A 16,266-nucleotide genomic window follows, 5' to 3' on the forward strand; every position below is an offset into this window, starting at 1 on the left:
AAGGTCTCCATAATGTCCCCTCCCTCCTGCCCATCCCCTTTAGTTCTGGCAGTGAGGTCATTGTCTCCTGTCCCTGCCTGCTGATTTCTCTCACCCTATTTACTCTCTTCCTGAATCCTATCTTGTTGTTCTCTGGCCTCCAGCCCTTCCCCCAGCAGAGCCCACTTCCAGGTCTCTAGCCAGCTAAACTGTTTCCTCCCCCAGGGCCCTCAGGGCCCACCCAGCCCAATTCCTCCATTAGCCTGTCACCTTTTTGAGTATTTCCTGTGGTTTCTATTTTTTATCCCTTAATCTGTTTTTCTCCGATCTACCTCTCCACCCCCTCAAGCTGGAAGCCTCCGTTTTCTGTCCACTTCCCCTAAAATCCCCGCACCCTTCCGTCCTCCCCATCCTTCCTGACCCCACCCCTCCAGGCAGACTCAGTGCCTCTAGCTCTGGGTTTCCCTGGGGTACTTCATCACTCTGTGTGGTGGGGCCACACAGAGTCTGTGGCCACCAAGATCATTTGCTGCGGATTTCCAGCAAGATGCTGACTCCCAGGTGGCCCTGTCTCTACCCATGGGCTTAGAAAACTGAGAAAGAGGCCCCTATAATCAACTGAACTCAGCATTGCCTGATGGGATCCTACCTCTTTCCTGGATGAAATCTATATATACTAGTCCCACCCAGGTAACCCCTAGCCGGGAGGACAGTGGTGCTGGGAACACACTGTCTACCATCCAGCTTCCCTGGCCCTTCATGTAAATGTAAATGTCAGGGTAGTGAACTTTCCTGTGCTGCAGACAGCTCTGCGATCGTGGGTTCCCTGCTAGAAGAGGTGCTCACAGGTACAGGGCATCCTGATGGGTCTAGCCTCAGCCTGGCTAATGAAGAAGAGCGAGACTTCTCAAGGCTCCCACTGGAGGGAGGATAAAGACCAAGAAAGGAGGGGAAATTAAGATGCACCACACTAGGCATTAGCCGGGGACTGGTCCTTTGCCTCACCTCTGAAGATTGTCTATAGGAACGTGGATTTATATCTGTGACAGCAAATAAGACACCTAGTAGATCTAACAGGGGCCCTAACCCTCCTTGCAGCCCACGCTTTTCCCTAGCCTCAGCTCTAGCTTCTGTATCCACTGGAATATGGGTATTTGCTGCTGCTGCTCTTTGGTTAGCCAACATCATATGTAAGGCTTGAATTCTATGACATACACCCCCCAACTCGAACTCATAAAGGTAGAGTTTGTGGCTCTTGTTACTGAACAGTCCATCTTCAAGGACCATTTGGGTCTTTCCCATTCAAAACTACTTGCTGTTTTCTCCCAGTCACTCAACTCACTCATTCATTCTTCTATTCATCTCAGATCCCGCAACATCTGTTGTCTTGGGCTGTACACTGGGCGATGGGAACATAAAGTCTAAAAAGCTGTAGCCATTCATCATAGTGTGGCTACCAGACACACGAGAGTGTGCAGGCCTTGTCGGCGGGTGCCACGCATTTTAGTCTTCGTGTTTTTGTAACCCAATATGCAGTCCAGAACAGCAGGTATTTAGTACTTTTGTGTGAATATGAGTGACCAAGCAGCCAGAGAGACTTGAAGGGGAAGGACTCCAAAGATTTGCCACACTTCTTCAAAGAAGAGACTCTTTGGTGCTTTGACTGCTTATCCCTGGGACTGTAAGTGCCTCTTGTTAGTGACTCCCACAGAACTTCCTTTACTGTGTTGACAAGGATCAGTGCCACCTCTTCCAGTGATGCCTTCCATGGTGTCCCCTTCATAGACCCCACTTGGGCACCTCTGCTTCACTAGCTGCTTCTCCTGAGGCTAAGATTCCTTCTAAAATGTGTGTTTGTGCAACACATATGTGTGTAATGTGTGTGCGTGACCATAAAACTATGCCTGAGTGTGCCTGAGGGTGTGAATGATGTACTGGGTCCATGTATACAAATGGTGGTGGTGATGGTGGTGGTGGCGGTGGTGATGGTGTGTGTGTGTGTGTGTGTGTGTGTGCGAGTGCGTGCTTCTAGGCATGTATATGCAGTGACCTGCACAGTGCTGTCACTCTCTAGTGCAAGACATTCACTGGGAGAAGCATCGGGAATTGCCAGCTCTGATTTGGCACTTAGGATCCTGCAGGTCACAAAGCCTGTTAGGGGATCAGAAATCCTCATTCAGGGGGGCGATTCTATTCTAGGAGAATGTTGGAATCATGCGGTTGTCAGACCCATGGGTTGTGATATTGCACTCCTGCCTGGGGCTCGGAGGAGCCAAGGGGGTCTTTGCCTTATACCTCTGCTTTTCCTTGAGTGTCCTGCTAAACTGTGTCCCACTGGGCCCTCTGTGCAGAAGGAGGGTGGCAGGGGCAGGAGTCCTATCTGCTGGGGGTGCTAGAGGCCATGGTGATACTGGGCAACACTGAGACATGACGGTATTGGGGACAGGGTGATACCACGGAGCACAGTGAGGTGGGGACATGATGATGTCGGGAACATGGTTATGTTGGAGGTCCCAGCGACACTGTGGAACGTAGTGATGCCAGAGAATATGCCGACCGGAGGATGTGATAATATTTGTGATAGAGTGAATCTCTGGGATGTAGTGACATTGTGGGGCATGGTAGACATGATGGTTCTAGGGACATGATGATGCCCACAAACAGTACGGAGACAGTACGGTGCCTCCATCCTCTCTGGGTTCATCAACAAAGGTTGCCGTTGTGAGTAAAAATGGACATCAGGAGGGACAAATAGCCCCGTGGGCAGGCGCAGAGGAGTAGCTGTGTCTGGAGCAGTAGTAACACTGGCTAGAGAGCTAATGACAGCAGCTTGTGGGGATTAGATCGCAGGCAGGAGGCCACATGAGCTAATTATACATCTGTCCAGAGATAAGAGGATTACCGGGCCCTTTTGTGCCTCGTGGTTTTGAATATGAGAGACGAGTCCTTTTCTGTCCAGCAAATGGGCCTAAATAAAGATCAGTGCCAGGGAGGAGGGGTGTGGCTCTGGGAACCACCCATGCACTCCGAGGACTGTCCATTTTGGCTCTGAGTACTCCTGAGTCAGAAACTCTTCCTCTAACCCCATCCCCTCAGGTCCTGGATAAGTGACAGGTCCAGCCCCCAGCAGGAACCCTTGTGAAGATCAGGATTATTAATCCACCTTTATTTCCTGGGCACGAGGAGGCTGGATGCCATGCAGAGCATGGGTTCTGGTTCCCAAGTGAAACAGGCTGAGAAAGGCATGGCCTGGGTGGTAAAAGCTGTGGGAGATGCTATGCCAACACTGAGGGTCACTCCAATAATAGGGGTGAGGGGGTTGAAAGGGTTCAACAAAGAGGACAGCCGTGGGATGCAGAAAGGCAGGGCCACCTCACAAGAGCACCCTAGAGTCTTTCCATGAGAAGAGGGAGAAGCCTTTGAGTAGTGGGGTAAAGGGTGAAGACTTTTTTTCTGCTGATGCTGGGGAGCCAAGGAAGGTTTGAGAACACAGGAGGAAGCTGAGTTTCAGAGCTACCTGGCTGCCACGGGCAGAGAAGAGTGTGGTGGCCTGGGACAGGAGAAGTACATGGAAGGTTTTGCAAGAGTCCTGTGGGAAGCAACAGGGCTGTGCACCGTTGGATTTTGGGAGTGGACATGACCGGTGGGGACAGGTCTGTGTCTTGGTCTCTCCTGCTGGTGGCAGCCTCCGGGGCACATGGGGAGACTGTAGGAGAGGGAAGCCTGCTGCCCAGAACTCTTGACTTCTTCTCTAGCGTCCTACCTGTGAGTGCCAGCCACTGTTCTGTCTACCTACATTTTAGGAGAGAAAGCATGGGGCATCCAGGGCGACAGAAGCATCTAGACTTTTGACCTTTGCCCTACGGCTACCTCAAGTGCTTCAGTTGTAGAAGTGTGTTTGCTTGCTATTACCACTATCCAAAATGACTAAGCTGAATTCTACAGATGGGACTAAGTCACTGTCCTCCTGGCTCATATGGGTAGCAAGAGGTGGAGGTGGGAGGGTTGGCACTCAGATCTCCCCAACGCTAAATCTTTACCTTTTAACCCAGGTGGATCAAACTGCTGCTATATAAAGCTGGGTGGAACTAATTTGGGGTGTCAGGAAGCAGCTTCATAAAGAAGGGAAGAAGCTAGCTAGTCCTACTCTGTGAGGTACCCTCTGAGCCTCTCTTCCTTTGTTATAGCCGCCTGGGTCGTCACACCATGAGCAGCACCCCAGGAGACACAAAGGATGCCCCTGTTCCTGCACCAAGCCACCGGCAATGTCTCCTGCCCTCTGTGGCTCACACTCCCTCCGTCACTGAGGTGACGCCAGCCAAGAAGATAACCTTTCTCAAGAGGGGAGATCCCCAGTTCGCTGGGGTCCGCCTGGCTGTTCACCAGCGTACGTTCAAGACCTTCAGTGCCCTGATGGATGAGCTGTCTCAGCGCATGCCTCTCTCCTTTGGGGTGCGTTCTGTCACCACACCCCGGGGCTTGCACGGCCTCAGTGCCTTGGACCAGCTGCAAGACGGGGGCTGCTACCTCTGCTCTGATAGGAAGCCCTCTAAAACTCCCAGAGAGCCAGGCCGGCTGCAAAGGCAAAGAGCTTCTGCTGGGCAGTCACAGGGCTTGGAAGCTCCAGAAACATCCTCTTCCTGGAAGGGTCCCATGGCCCCGAGGAGGCTGACACTGGTGAAGAACGGGGACCCCAGATGCCAGCAGACAGTGGTTCTCAGTCACAAGAACACCAGGAATCTGGCAGCCTTCCTCAGCAAAGCCTCGGAGCTTCTGCGCTTTCCCGTGAAGCAGGTGTACACGCCCCGAGGGAAGAAGGTTAGGCTGTGCGGCTGGTATTTCCCTTGGATGCTGGCTCAAAATACGTAGACGGGCTAGCAAGGCAGCCTTGATTGCCCACTGCTAATGAAAGGTGACGGAAGAATGTGAAAGCATGATGTCAAAGCTGTTCATTAAACAGCAATCGTCAGACCCGGGGGAATGGCGCGGTTGGTAAAATGTTTGCCATGCCAGCATGAGGACTTGAGTCCCAATCACTCCACACGCGCGCGCGCGCGCACACACACGCACACACACGCACACACACACACACACACACACACACACTCACACTCACACTCACGCATGCACGCACCACGCACCCACCCACGCACGCACAGTCACCCTACTCATAGCTCCCGTTTAGTAAGCACTTAGCACTCAGTAGGCTCTGAGCTTTGCACAAGCTCCTCAGTTGTTATGCAGGCCTCTCAACAGGCCACCTCCATGGGGGTTTAGTGCAGGAAAGAGGTCATCCACAGTACCGTGAGCATTGCAAGATTTAATGCAGGGCATCAGGGGGCAGGTCCGCAAGGCTGGAGTGTGAGATCGGGGCGGGGTCTTCAGAGATGGCTCACCACGTCCTGCAGGTAGTTCCTGCAGGACCGGAAGCACTGTGAATGTTGAGCTCAAGAACACTTTGGTGGGGCTGACAGTCAGGCTTGGGAGGCAGTGGTCAACAAATTCAGCTACAAATCAGCTCCCAGGACCACTAGAGGGATGAATCTGCCATGGCCACCCCAGCGGCATCACCTCCTGATTCTTACATGAGGGGCATACATCACCACCAGCCAGAAGCATGAGGAGGCGGTGTCTACTGAATAGCTTCCTTCTAAGTCTTGATTAAAGGCACCCAGTTGAGGCAGAATGCAGCCCACACACAACCGTAACAGCAAAGGCTAGCTAGCGAGTGTTAACGGGTAACTTTCCAGGTGCTGCAGAACAGGGGTCTCTGTCAAAGGTGGGTACTTGAGGAAATGGAGCTGGGCTGATCTCATTCCATCTCCCCACAGTCTGCTCCTGTATCTACTTAACGCTGGGGCCACCTACAGTCAGAATCATATTGCTAACCAGGCGTGGTGACACATTCCTATAAGCCCCAGCCATCTGGAGATGGAGGCAAGAGAATTGCACATTTGAGACCAGCTTGCACTACACACAGAGTTAGTCTCAAGAAACGAAAGAAAAGTGAAAGTGTTGTCATATTTACTTCATGCCCCAAGGCACATCATCCCTGTGCTGTCCTTGGAGTCTGGTTGCGATCCCTCCTTGCTGTCCTCTCTCAAAGTCTATCAAAGTCAGTAGCCCCCAGAATTCCTTTCAGAAAGTATCAACCCAGGGCAAAAGCCAGGAAATTAGTTATAGTACTTATCTCAGAGAGCTGTAAAAAAAAGTTGGGCAATCTCCCACAAGGTTCTTGTTAGCAGTTACATTGTTCTTCCTCTCTTCATCTGGTGCTCCTCCTGGCCCCTTTCCTGATTGTGGTTTTGTACCTGATGGAATGACTGAACCATGATCCTGGGAGTTAGAGTTCTGTGGGGCCCTTTATGCATAGGGCTGCTGAGGTCTTTTGATATGTCGTCCTACTGTACATGGCAGCCGCAGACAGCTCCCAACAAGGGTGTTCCCACTGCAAACAGCAAACCAGCCATCCTCCGCAGGAACCTTCCCACTGACCGTTGATGCTTTAGCTTGGGGTGCCTAGTGACTGTCTTCACTTCCAGTTCCACGGAGCATTCTCCCGAGCCTACCAAGACGACAAAGCCCAAAGTTGATACGATTGAAAAAAAGTAGCACATGCATCTAGGCCACAGATGTGCCAGTGACGGAGTGTGGTGCACATGCCTGTAACCCCGGAATTCAGGAGATGAAGGCAAGAGAGCTGCACATTTAGGGGACACAGCACTCTAGGGTAATCTCAAGAAACAAAACAAAAGAAAAAGCATCATATTTGCTTTCTGCCTCAAGCCACATTATCTCTGTGCTGTCTGCCTTGTAGTGAGAATGAATCACTCTCATCGCCAGGTGTCTGTGGTAAACAAGGCATCAGTTCATATCACTTGCCTTGGAAATGCACATCACATCCTATAGGGACCACAGTTCAACTTCATAAAGGAGTGCCTCCCAGCTGGTTCCCACTTAGAATCTTGCAGAGAATATCCATTCCACTATTACACATTATGGGGGTGATGGAGTGTATGGCTAAAAAGTTATTTTTCACTGTTTGTTTGGAACAGGGTCTCAGTATGTAGCCTTGGCTGGCCTGAAACTGGCTATAATCTCCAGGCTGGCCTGGAACTCACAGATATCCACCTGTCTCTGCCTCCTGAATTGTAGGATTAAAGGTGGATATCACCACACCCAGATACACAGCAAAATTCTTGGTGTTAGTCCACTATCTTGTATCTTCCACTGCAAAGTTGGCCACCTTCCTGGGTTAGACCAGTGATAACTAGGTATTCCGTAAGTCCGTGACGGTGATACTCAAAGGAGAATGGACGAGGACCATCTTCAATGAAAACAAAAGTCTATTCCATTCCAGTGAGTTCAAACTGCCCCCAACAGAGATGCCCTCACTACCTAACAGCTGTGATGGAGGGGTTTGGTTTGATTAGCTTCCCACCAGGTGTCTGGATGACTCCCTGCAGGTATGCAAAGCACAAGTCCAGCTTTAGTCTCCTCAGTAGCATCCTCGGAGAAGACAGACCAGCTGTGCATGAAGGAGCGGTGTTGGTATTGCTAGTGCTCCTGTGTTTATGCTGCTCCTGCTCCGGGTGAACAGGCTCTGGGGTGGCTGGTGAGAGAGAGAGAAGCTGGCACTCACTGATCAGGCTGATGTGTCCGTGCGATAATCACCTTTTGGTGACCTCTTACCAATGACAAGGATGTCCTCGCCCACAAGCCAGTCGTGGGGGAGCTTTTGGGGGGTGCCTCTCTAGGTTTTCTTGCCACCAGCCCTCCAATCTTGGTCTTTCTGAGTCCTTCACTCTCAGGTGGAATATCTAGACACTGCACAGCCATTATTCCTTCTCTAAGAGTCAACCAAATCCAGCGATCCCCTGGACAGCCCTCCACACCCTTCATGGACCCTGAGTGGGTCTGTAACGCAAGAGTTTCTGGCACTCCATTGCCTCCTCCGCATTTGATGCTACAGTTGTGAGATGGAATAGAAATCTACCCAAAGAAGAAATGTACCTCGAAGTTGAAAAGAACCAAGAGCCCTTTTAATGAACTGGGTCGGGTGATATGGAGTATAACACAGTTGTGTGTGATTTGGGGGAGGGGCATGTGTCCTCTGGATAAATCCTGAGGAGCTGGCCCACATGACTGGTTTTGCAAGAAACTGACTTGCAGATTGGCTAGAATTTTTTTCTTCCCAACAGGCCTTGAGCGACAGGTCCACCTCTTTGCGTTTGATGCTGTCAGTGTTCTGGGGTTTGGTCATTCTAATAGTTCCATTAGTGGGGTGGGTATCTCTATGTTAGTGAGCACACCCTTCGAATTTGAAATTATTAAAAGGAACACACTCTTTTTTTTTTTTTTCAATGCAGTTTAGGAACACACTCTTAAGAGCCCCTGACACTGCACATGGCCATTCATGACAGCTGCAGTACAGGCCTTCAGATACACAGGGCCTCTGGGGCCTGTATACTAGAGTGATGTGCCCTGCTTATTGCTGAGCAGAAGCATGTCCTGCTGGTGGGTTCAAGGGAGGCATAGAATTCGAGAATGGAGGGGCTCCCTCGGAGAGCTGTGTTTTGCCCTCATTGATCCACTCAAGTAGAGGTAACTGGCTTGAATTATGCTGGAAAGTTGTCAAATACTGGAGAGGATTCCATCTGGGAAAAACGGTAAGTCTGAAAATCAGATCTCCAGATGGAGGCATTGAACAGTCTGCTGCAAGCACTTTACAAAACATATTCTGGAGAGTAAATGTATGCTCAGGAAGCAGCTTAATGGTCTCGACCTCTTTTCTATCTAGAGTAACCTCTGACAGGGACGGAGAAATCATGCAGGCAGTGGGCTCTCAGCGCCTGGCTGGTGATGGAGGCGTTGTGGGGTGTGGGAACCCAGAATGGTATGTGCAAGGGTCAGGAAGGGCTGAGGAGATGGGGTCTTCCTTCCTGGACCTTCCGGAGCAGAGGAGCTCTGCAGGGCAGGCCTCTAACTCCGTGCTCACCTCTTCTAGGTGGAGTCTCTGCAGACACTTCTGGATGGCCCCTCTATGGTAGTGTGTGCTGGGAACGAAGCCTTCAGACGTCTGGAGAGGGAAAATGATGGAGGGAACAGGACCAGAACCTTATCTGGTGTGCATGCAAGGAGTGACCATGGTGAGTAGGTTCCAGGGTTTCCTGGCTTCTTTCAAGAGGGACAATGGCCCCACAAGCTTGGTAGTTATCACTGACAGCCCCGAGGGAAGGTGCTTTGGCCCAGTTCCTTGGTCTTCCAACTACGTTGGGTCTCTCTTACTTCTTTCTCCTCCCATCAGCTTTAACTGAGCACAGCGTTGCCAGGGGACACCTGAGAGCAGTGTAGATTTTAACACAAGGAAATTTGAGCTAAAGGTTTCTAGGGTCTAAAATAACCATTAAGATTCTCCATGGGCGCGTCATCATGGAGGCGTTAAGCCCTGCTGAGGGTAGCATCTAAGTCCTTCGGAGACATGGCTGTCTTAGGAAGCAGCCATATATATTATTTTGAGGGCACAGTTCATAAATGCAGAATAAAACTGCAGGAAAACTACTGGTGAATGAACAAAGGGTCATCCTTTGTGAGACTCCATTAAGAAAATGACCAACAGTGCCAGCAACTGTGGTACACCAGTGGTTAGGAAACCAAGACAATGGCTAGGTCCATGCGAAAAGAGCCACCAGGTTTGCTTGATGCTTTCTACTTTCCAGATGTGTTCACGAGGTATGTCCTGCTGGACATATGTGCGTCCCACTAAGCCTAGCTCAAGAGACAGAATGAGAAGCACCCTGGGCTCAATTCTTCCCGAGGGTTACTTTCTATTCCCTGGGTCTCCCATCTAGTTTTCTACCCTGGGTGCAGGCTAGACTCTCAGGAGCTGGTGTCATGTGTTTAGACCTCTCCTGCAACCTTCATTCAGCCCAAGAGCCTGGCTGTTGTGAGGGGGATGGGTTACCAGGAGTCATCATACCATCACCGGCTCAGGTCAGATCATGGGTGGCAGCCTGAGCTTGCCTCTCCTACCGGGTCACTGAATCCTCACTTCGTGGTTCCCCCAGCAACGCCACCATCTCTCCAGACCCTGACATGCTGGTGTCTGTTCAGCAAACATTAACATGCAGTGAATGTCCCGTGCAAGAAGCTTTCTGCGCAGCAAGTGTTATATGCACGGCTGCACGACGAAGCAGCGCTAGTCAGCTTCAGAAACAGAAGTGGTGGGTAGCGGGTGGCCTTGGACTGGATTTAGACTCAGTTCTGTCTGTGTCACCCACTTTCTTTCTGTGTCTGCCCTTGTCTCTCTGCTGTCCTTCACCCCAGTGGCTCACTACCTTGTTCTCTTCTCTCTCGCTCCACTGTGCAACAGGTTCCTGGGGCCCGAACACCAAGCAGAGTGTGATGCACTTGAGGGCCAGGTCTGGCGGTAGGCTGCGGCAGTTTTCCTTGATATCGGAGAGGTCTGCTCCGAGTGACCATCCAGCATCCAGTCATCAGGCCTGGATGGGGCCTGCTTTGGACAGGTGTCCTCAGGACACCCCTGCCCCGTGTGGTTCCTTGGTAGCGGCTGATGACGTGGAGAAGAAGGTCTGCATGAATGAGGACGGCAGCCTGTCTGTGGAGATGAAACTCCGCTTCCAGCTTCTGGGCGAGGACACCTTGCGGTGGTCCCAGAGGGTGGGGAATGCCAGTGTCTTTACAGCAGCCAGCGGTGAAGGCCAGGTCCTGAGGGAGGCCGGTTCCTTCTGCTGCAGACAGGAGGGCCACCCTTGGGATTTCTTGGACCCTGGGGCACAGGGTCTGGGTCCCCGTGATGGAGGATGCCGGGGAGCCTTTGATGTGAGCCAGCAATCACGACCCAGCTATGACATCTGGAGGAACCCCCTGATGACTCCTGAGGGTGCGGGGCCAACTGCTCGGAGGAGATGGGGCCTGGCTAAGCTCTCTGGAGGCAGGAGACACTGGAGCCAGAGGGCCAGTGGCAGGAAGGGACATGACCAGGATGATGCCAGCCCAGTCTCAACTCCCAGGCACCCTAGAAGTGCTCAGCCAGGTTCCTGCTGCCCCTGGACTCCGGATGGTGAGACGAGCAGTGACACCTTGCATCCAATCTCCTCAGCTTCTTCCCAAAGTGGGGCTGAATCTGGTGACAGCCCCTGCCGAGAAGACACGGGACCCCGTGGCTTGAGACCAGAGACCCAAGGTATAGAAAGGGCCCTTTCTGATACACCAGCCAGTGCCGAGTCTCCTGAGGAGCCCAGTGAATGTGGTGGCCGGCACCACAGAGGCTCAAGCCAGGCCAGGGTCATGGCGTCTCAGGGGCAAGCCACCCAAGGTGATGATAGCCCCTGTATTCCAACCCAGAGTCTCTCACCTTTGAGCCACATCGGCCTTCAGACAGAGAAGTGTAGAGAGAGCACCAGGTGCCAGGAGGCCACAGGTGAGCCTGCACCAAAACTGCCACTGGTTCCAGGCCACCATGGCTCTCAGGACACACAGAGCAATGCTCTCCCAGCTCCTGCGAGTGCCCCAGCCGAACGGAGGCAAAGAAAGCAGAAGAGGCCGGCTGGTGGTGTGCGCTTGCCCTGTGTCTCTGTCCCTTGCCAAGTGGCTCAGAAAGGCCATGCTAAGCAGTGTCACTATTGCAGAGACACACTATCTTCACCGGACACAGCCATGCAAATATCACTGCCTCAGGAAAGAGAACAGGCCTGCCCAGGAGGCCCAGCACCACAGTTTTCTCCAAACTCACCTAGTGCTGGGAATCAGGCCTCTGGGACTCTGCAATCACCATTCTCTAGTTCTCCTGACTTTCAGGACCCAGAAGCCACCATACTTGCGAGTGACTCTGACTGTGTTTCCGGCTTTCACAACCCCAGCACTCACTCTGCAGAGCCAGCAGGGGACACTGAATGCCCTGTTCACTCTCTAGCTCCCACACCTGTCCACAGAGAAGAGATTGGTGGCCTGTGGGACGAGGCAGAGACCATCTCCTCAGCCTCCACTTTGCTGGACAGATGGCCTGAGACAGAGGATCCAAGAACCCACCATGATTGCTGCTTACTGGGTGCAGCATCCTCTACCCTCACAGCCCCCAGTGATCAAATGCAAGGCCTTATACCTGAGGCCTGCTTGGGGGACAGCAGTTTCTGCCCAACTGCCCCCAAGGAGCAAACATGTTCCAGGAAGGAGCCTCAAAGCAGCAGCAGTACCAGCAGTGACCATAGTGGAGCTGGCGGCCATGCTGGGCCCAGGAGGACTCTGCTGGGGACATCCCCTGGTTTCAGGGGAAGCCTTGAGGAGCAGGAAGAGGATGGTGGTGTGACGCCCAGTGCTCTGCCCCACAGCTCTCCAGATGCCATGGTTCGTGAGTGGCTAGGTAACATCCCAGAAAAGCCAGTACTCATGACGTATGAGATGGCAAGTGAGACTGCAGAGGTGGTCAATGATAGCCCAGAAGGTCCCAAGGAAGACCTTGGTGATGGCTGTTCTTTGAAAGTCCTGGGGGAACTGGCCCAGACTGGACCACAGCTCCCAGAAGGGGTTACTGATGAGCATGCAGAGCCAGCAGGAATCCTCCCAGGGACTGGTTCTGTGAGCTGCAAACTAGGGGGTGATCCACATCATGACGAGGCACCAGGTGAAGGGGCCAAGGCCCCTGCAGAAGCTGGAATGGGAGAAAGGGCCACTGTGGACCACGGTGTGAGGCTGTATGCACTCCCCAGTAGGGTCTCAGCCTCCACACAGATCATGAAGGCCCTCCTGGGCTCCAAGCCAGGCCGGCCCAGCAGTCTACCAGAGGTCTCTACCACAGTAGCCCAGAGGCTCAGCTGCTCTGCCAGGACCCTCATTGCCTGCCTTGCCAGGCTCCATTTCTTTGATGAGGCTCTAGGGCCTCCAGATGGCAAAGTGAGGCTTGAAGAATCACCTAAGTACCAGGAGATGGTGAGCCTCTTCCAGAGCCTGTGGCCTGGGAGTGAGGTTGGGAAAGGCCAGCTGGATATGGGCCTCAGGAGACTCACTTCCCACCAGGGTCTGCTTGGGACCGAGGTCTTCACACCCACCTCCTCCTCTGGTGTGGACATCAGCAGTGGCTCTGGAGGCTCGGGTGAGAGCAATGTGCCCTGTGCCATGGATAATACCACGGCTCCCAAGAAGATAGACTTGCCCTTAAAAATCCCCCCTCAAAGACCTGATTCCAAGAACCAGGGATACCCAGAGGGAGTGAATCCTTCCACAGTTTCATCTGGCTCCCAGGCACGGGGTTGTGCCACCAGCAGGGAGGAGTCAGGTAAAGGTGGTAGGATGCATGTGTGGGACAAGGCCCCAGAAAAATCGGCTGAAACCACAATGCTGGGAGAAGAGGCACAACCAGAAGAAAGAGAATGGAAAGCAAGAGAAGGGCTGCAGGAAGGTAGTGTCCATGGGAAAGGGCTTCTGGAAGAAGAGGCTACAGTCTGCAGTCAGGGAATGCTTGGAGCTGGCTCTCGGGATGGGGAGGGCTCACCAGAGGACACCAGAGTGCCAAAAGATGGAGCAGGAACTGATGCTGCCTCTGGAGAACCGTGGCCCTTGCTTAGAAGAGAGGAGGAACCCACAGAATCCTCTCACCATTTCAGTGAGAGCAAGCCAAATGTTAGTGAGAGTGAAAGTGTTCCCATATTGGAGCAGGGGTTAGAAGAGATGTCCAGAGCAGATGCAACAGGCCACGAGCAAGCCTGCATGAAGGCCAGCTCAGGAACCAGGGAGAGAGACACACCTCCAGCCCACAAGGGATCTCTGGACCCTGACCCAATCTGGGTGTCCAAGCTGCTGAAGAAGATAGAGAAAGCCTTCATGGCTCACCTGGCTGATGCCACAGCTGAACTCCGAGCTCGATGGAGCCTTCATGACAACAGCCTTCTGGACCAGATGGTGACAGAATTAGAGCAAGATGTCGGCCGACGGCTTCAAGCAAGCATTTTCAGGGAAGTTAGGAAGATCCAGAGCCGGGCAGGGAGGATGGCTTCAGAACCACCCCGGGAAACCCTCAGAGGTCAGACATCGCTACAGACAGAGCAGCGCAGGCGCCGCATTCAGGGCCTGCGCAACTTTTCAGCCTTCCCCGCCCAGGGTCACCTTTCCTTCACCCTGGAGGATGGGTTCACTCTAGGCACAGCTTCAGGGACCAGACCAGGTACAGGGGCCGTAGGGGATGAGTTCTGTCCCTGTGAAGTCTGCCTAAAGAAGATGAACCATAGGTTCCCAAAGGATGCCACAGTGGTCTCCAGTGCTCCAGTCAGAAGGGCCTTTGACCTGCAGCAAATTCTACAGAGCAAAAAAGGAGGAGGCAGGAACGAAGAGGCCATGGAGGTGGCACCTCAGAAGACAGGGATGATGCTGTCTCAGGAGGACCTCAGTACTGTCCAGGGAGCCGATGGGAAGCAAGAGCTGAAGTTGACACAAGGGCCTGGCGTAGCTGAGGGAGAGGAGGGGGAAGGGAGGCAGAGGCTGAGAGGAGAGGTGTTCTTGAAAGCAGAAGGAGCTGGTTGCCATGCGCTAGATGAGGAGGCAGCCGCAGAGAAAGAAGGGGAACTCGACATCACTGCCCCACCAGAAAGCCAGCAGTTAGAGGAGGGAGGGATAGAGAAGGGAGAAACCTCCCGGCACCAGAGCTTTAGAGACAGAAGCGCCTCGTGGGCTTCCAGAACACACGGAGGCCACTCTGTGGAGGTTCCGGAAGCATCCAGAGAAAGAGAGCCAGAGGTAGAGGGAGGAAATCAAGATGGAAAGGAAAGCAGCTCTTGTGTGAGCTCAGCAGAGAGCCAGAGAAGGACGGCTTCTGAAAACACCAGCCTAGACCAAGACGGGGGTCTCCAGAACCACCATGGAAGGCCAGGCTCCCGAAGCCACTGTGCAGCGCACTCCTCCAGGGTGTCATCTCTGGGCAACTGCTCACAGGTGTCTCAGACAGTCTCAGAGGGAGATTTTCCAAGTGGAGACCTCAAGTGTACCACAGCCGAGAACAGTAAGGTCTTGCATGCAGAGAGAAAGGTCACCATGATGTATCTAGAAAGTTCCTCTTCTGAGCAAGAAGAAGCCCCCTCCAGCCCAAGGCCTCCAAAGCAGGGGAAGGGTGAAGGCTGGCATGTGGAAAATGAAAGGACAGTTGGAAGCTTGGCTTGTACCCCGGTAGGGAGTAGGGTAGATGGCTTTGGCCAGGAAGATTTAGATTTCTAGACATCTAGGACAGTAATGAACCTGAGTGCTGCTTGCATAAATATGTCTCCCATCTACCTGAGAGAGGCTCAGGCCACTGAGGAGCAATGGACAAAGACCAAGAAATTGCTATCTGCCCTGGAGCTGCGGGCCTAGCACCCCAGCTACTCAGGAGATGAAGGCAGGAGGATAGAAAGTGGAGGATAGAAAGCCCCTCCTGGGTATAGAGCAAATTTAAAAGCCAACTTGGGCAACTTAGTGATATATTGTTTCAGGGTCTGGGAATACAGCCCAGTGGTAGAGGGCTTGCCTAGTGTATTTGTGGCTCTAGGTTCAACCTTGACAGCAACAGCAATGAAGAGGACACCGCGCTGTCCTCGGATCTAAGCTTCAAGGGTCCCACGCTCAGTGCAAAGGGTTAGCTGTGGGCTTGACATATTACCAGGCGCCAACCAGTTCCTCCGTCCATGCAGCCCAAGGAGATAGGAGGATCTAGAAAAGATGCATTGGCGCTTCTGTTTGTGCTGGCTTTTTGTGTGTGAGAGAGACAGTAGTTCTCTCTCTCCCTATTGATCCCCCGTTGCTTTCCCCTTGGTCTTTCCGTGTACACTCACTTCTTTTGACTTTGAGGCACTTTTTTTTTTGCTGGTCCAGAATATATGTGGCGACTCTGCAGATGTGGTTACTTCGGAAAAGCAGGCAATTCAGGATCGTTGGATAAAGTTTGTTCTCAGCCCCAATGCCCTGGGTTCCAGCACCCACAATCCATATTATTTGTAAGGGGGAAAGCAAAGAGCCAGAAGGAAAAGTGATCTCCCATCGACCAGGGATCAGAGACAGCTTTGGGAAGCGAATGAACGCAATGCCCTCCATCATTTTCTGGTTGTTTCATAGAGACTGTTCTATGTATAATACTTACGTGCATAATTCTGCTTTTACACATGCTTAAATATATATTCAGTTATCTTAAACAAGCTTCAAATTCGTATTTTAATTCCTGAAGAATTTTCCTGGATGGTAAAAGAAAAAAAATTTCACCATTCCCTTAACACTGACTTCTCTCTATCTCTCTCTCTCTCCCTCTTC

At 52.4% G+C, this 16,266-nt stretch overlaps 1 protein-coding gene across 1 annotated transcript; it reads left to right on the forward strand.

Annotated features, from left to right (window-relative positions):
- The first annotated feature begins 4,185 nt into the window (after window positions 1–4,185).
- Window positions 4,186–15,394, forward strand: Rp1l1 (RP1 like 1). Its single transcript, XM_021645605.2, has 3 exons — window positions 4,186–4,797; window positions 8,987–9,128; window positions 10,352–15,394. Exons 1-3 carry the CDS (start codon window positions 4,186–4,188, stop codon window positions 15,199–15,201), a joined length of 5,604 nt encoding a protein of 1,867 aa, XP_021501280.2. The 3' UTR covers window positions 15,202–15,394.
- The last annotated feature ends 872 nt before the right edge of the window (window positions 15,395–16,266 follow it).

The sequence above is a fragment of the Meriones unguiculatus genome, chromosome 9 (assembly GCF_030254825.1).
Source record: "Meriones unguiculatus strain TT.TT164.6M chromosome 9, Bangor_MerUng_6.1, whole genome shotgun sequence".
Taxonomy (NCBI): Eukaryota; Metazoa; Chordata; class Mammalia; order Rodentia; family Muridae; genus Meriones; species Meriones unguiculatus.

Excerpts from the sequence above, each read along its gene's own strand:
- Rp1l1 (XM_021645605.2), top strand. The coding sequence starts at position 4,186 with ATGAGCAGCACCCCAGGAGACACAAAGGATGCCCCTGTTCCTGCACCA. Across the intron at positions 4,798-8,986 it reads ACACGCCCCGAGGGAAGAAG|GTGGAGTCTCTGCAGACACT; the intron begins GTTAGGCTGTGC and ends CACCTCTTCTAG. Across the intron at positions 9,129-10,351 it reads GCATGCAAGGAGTGACCATG|GTTCCTGGGGCCCGAACACC; the intron begins GTGAGTAGGTTC and ends ACTGTGCAACAG.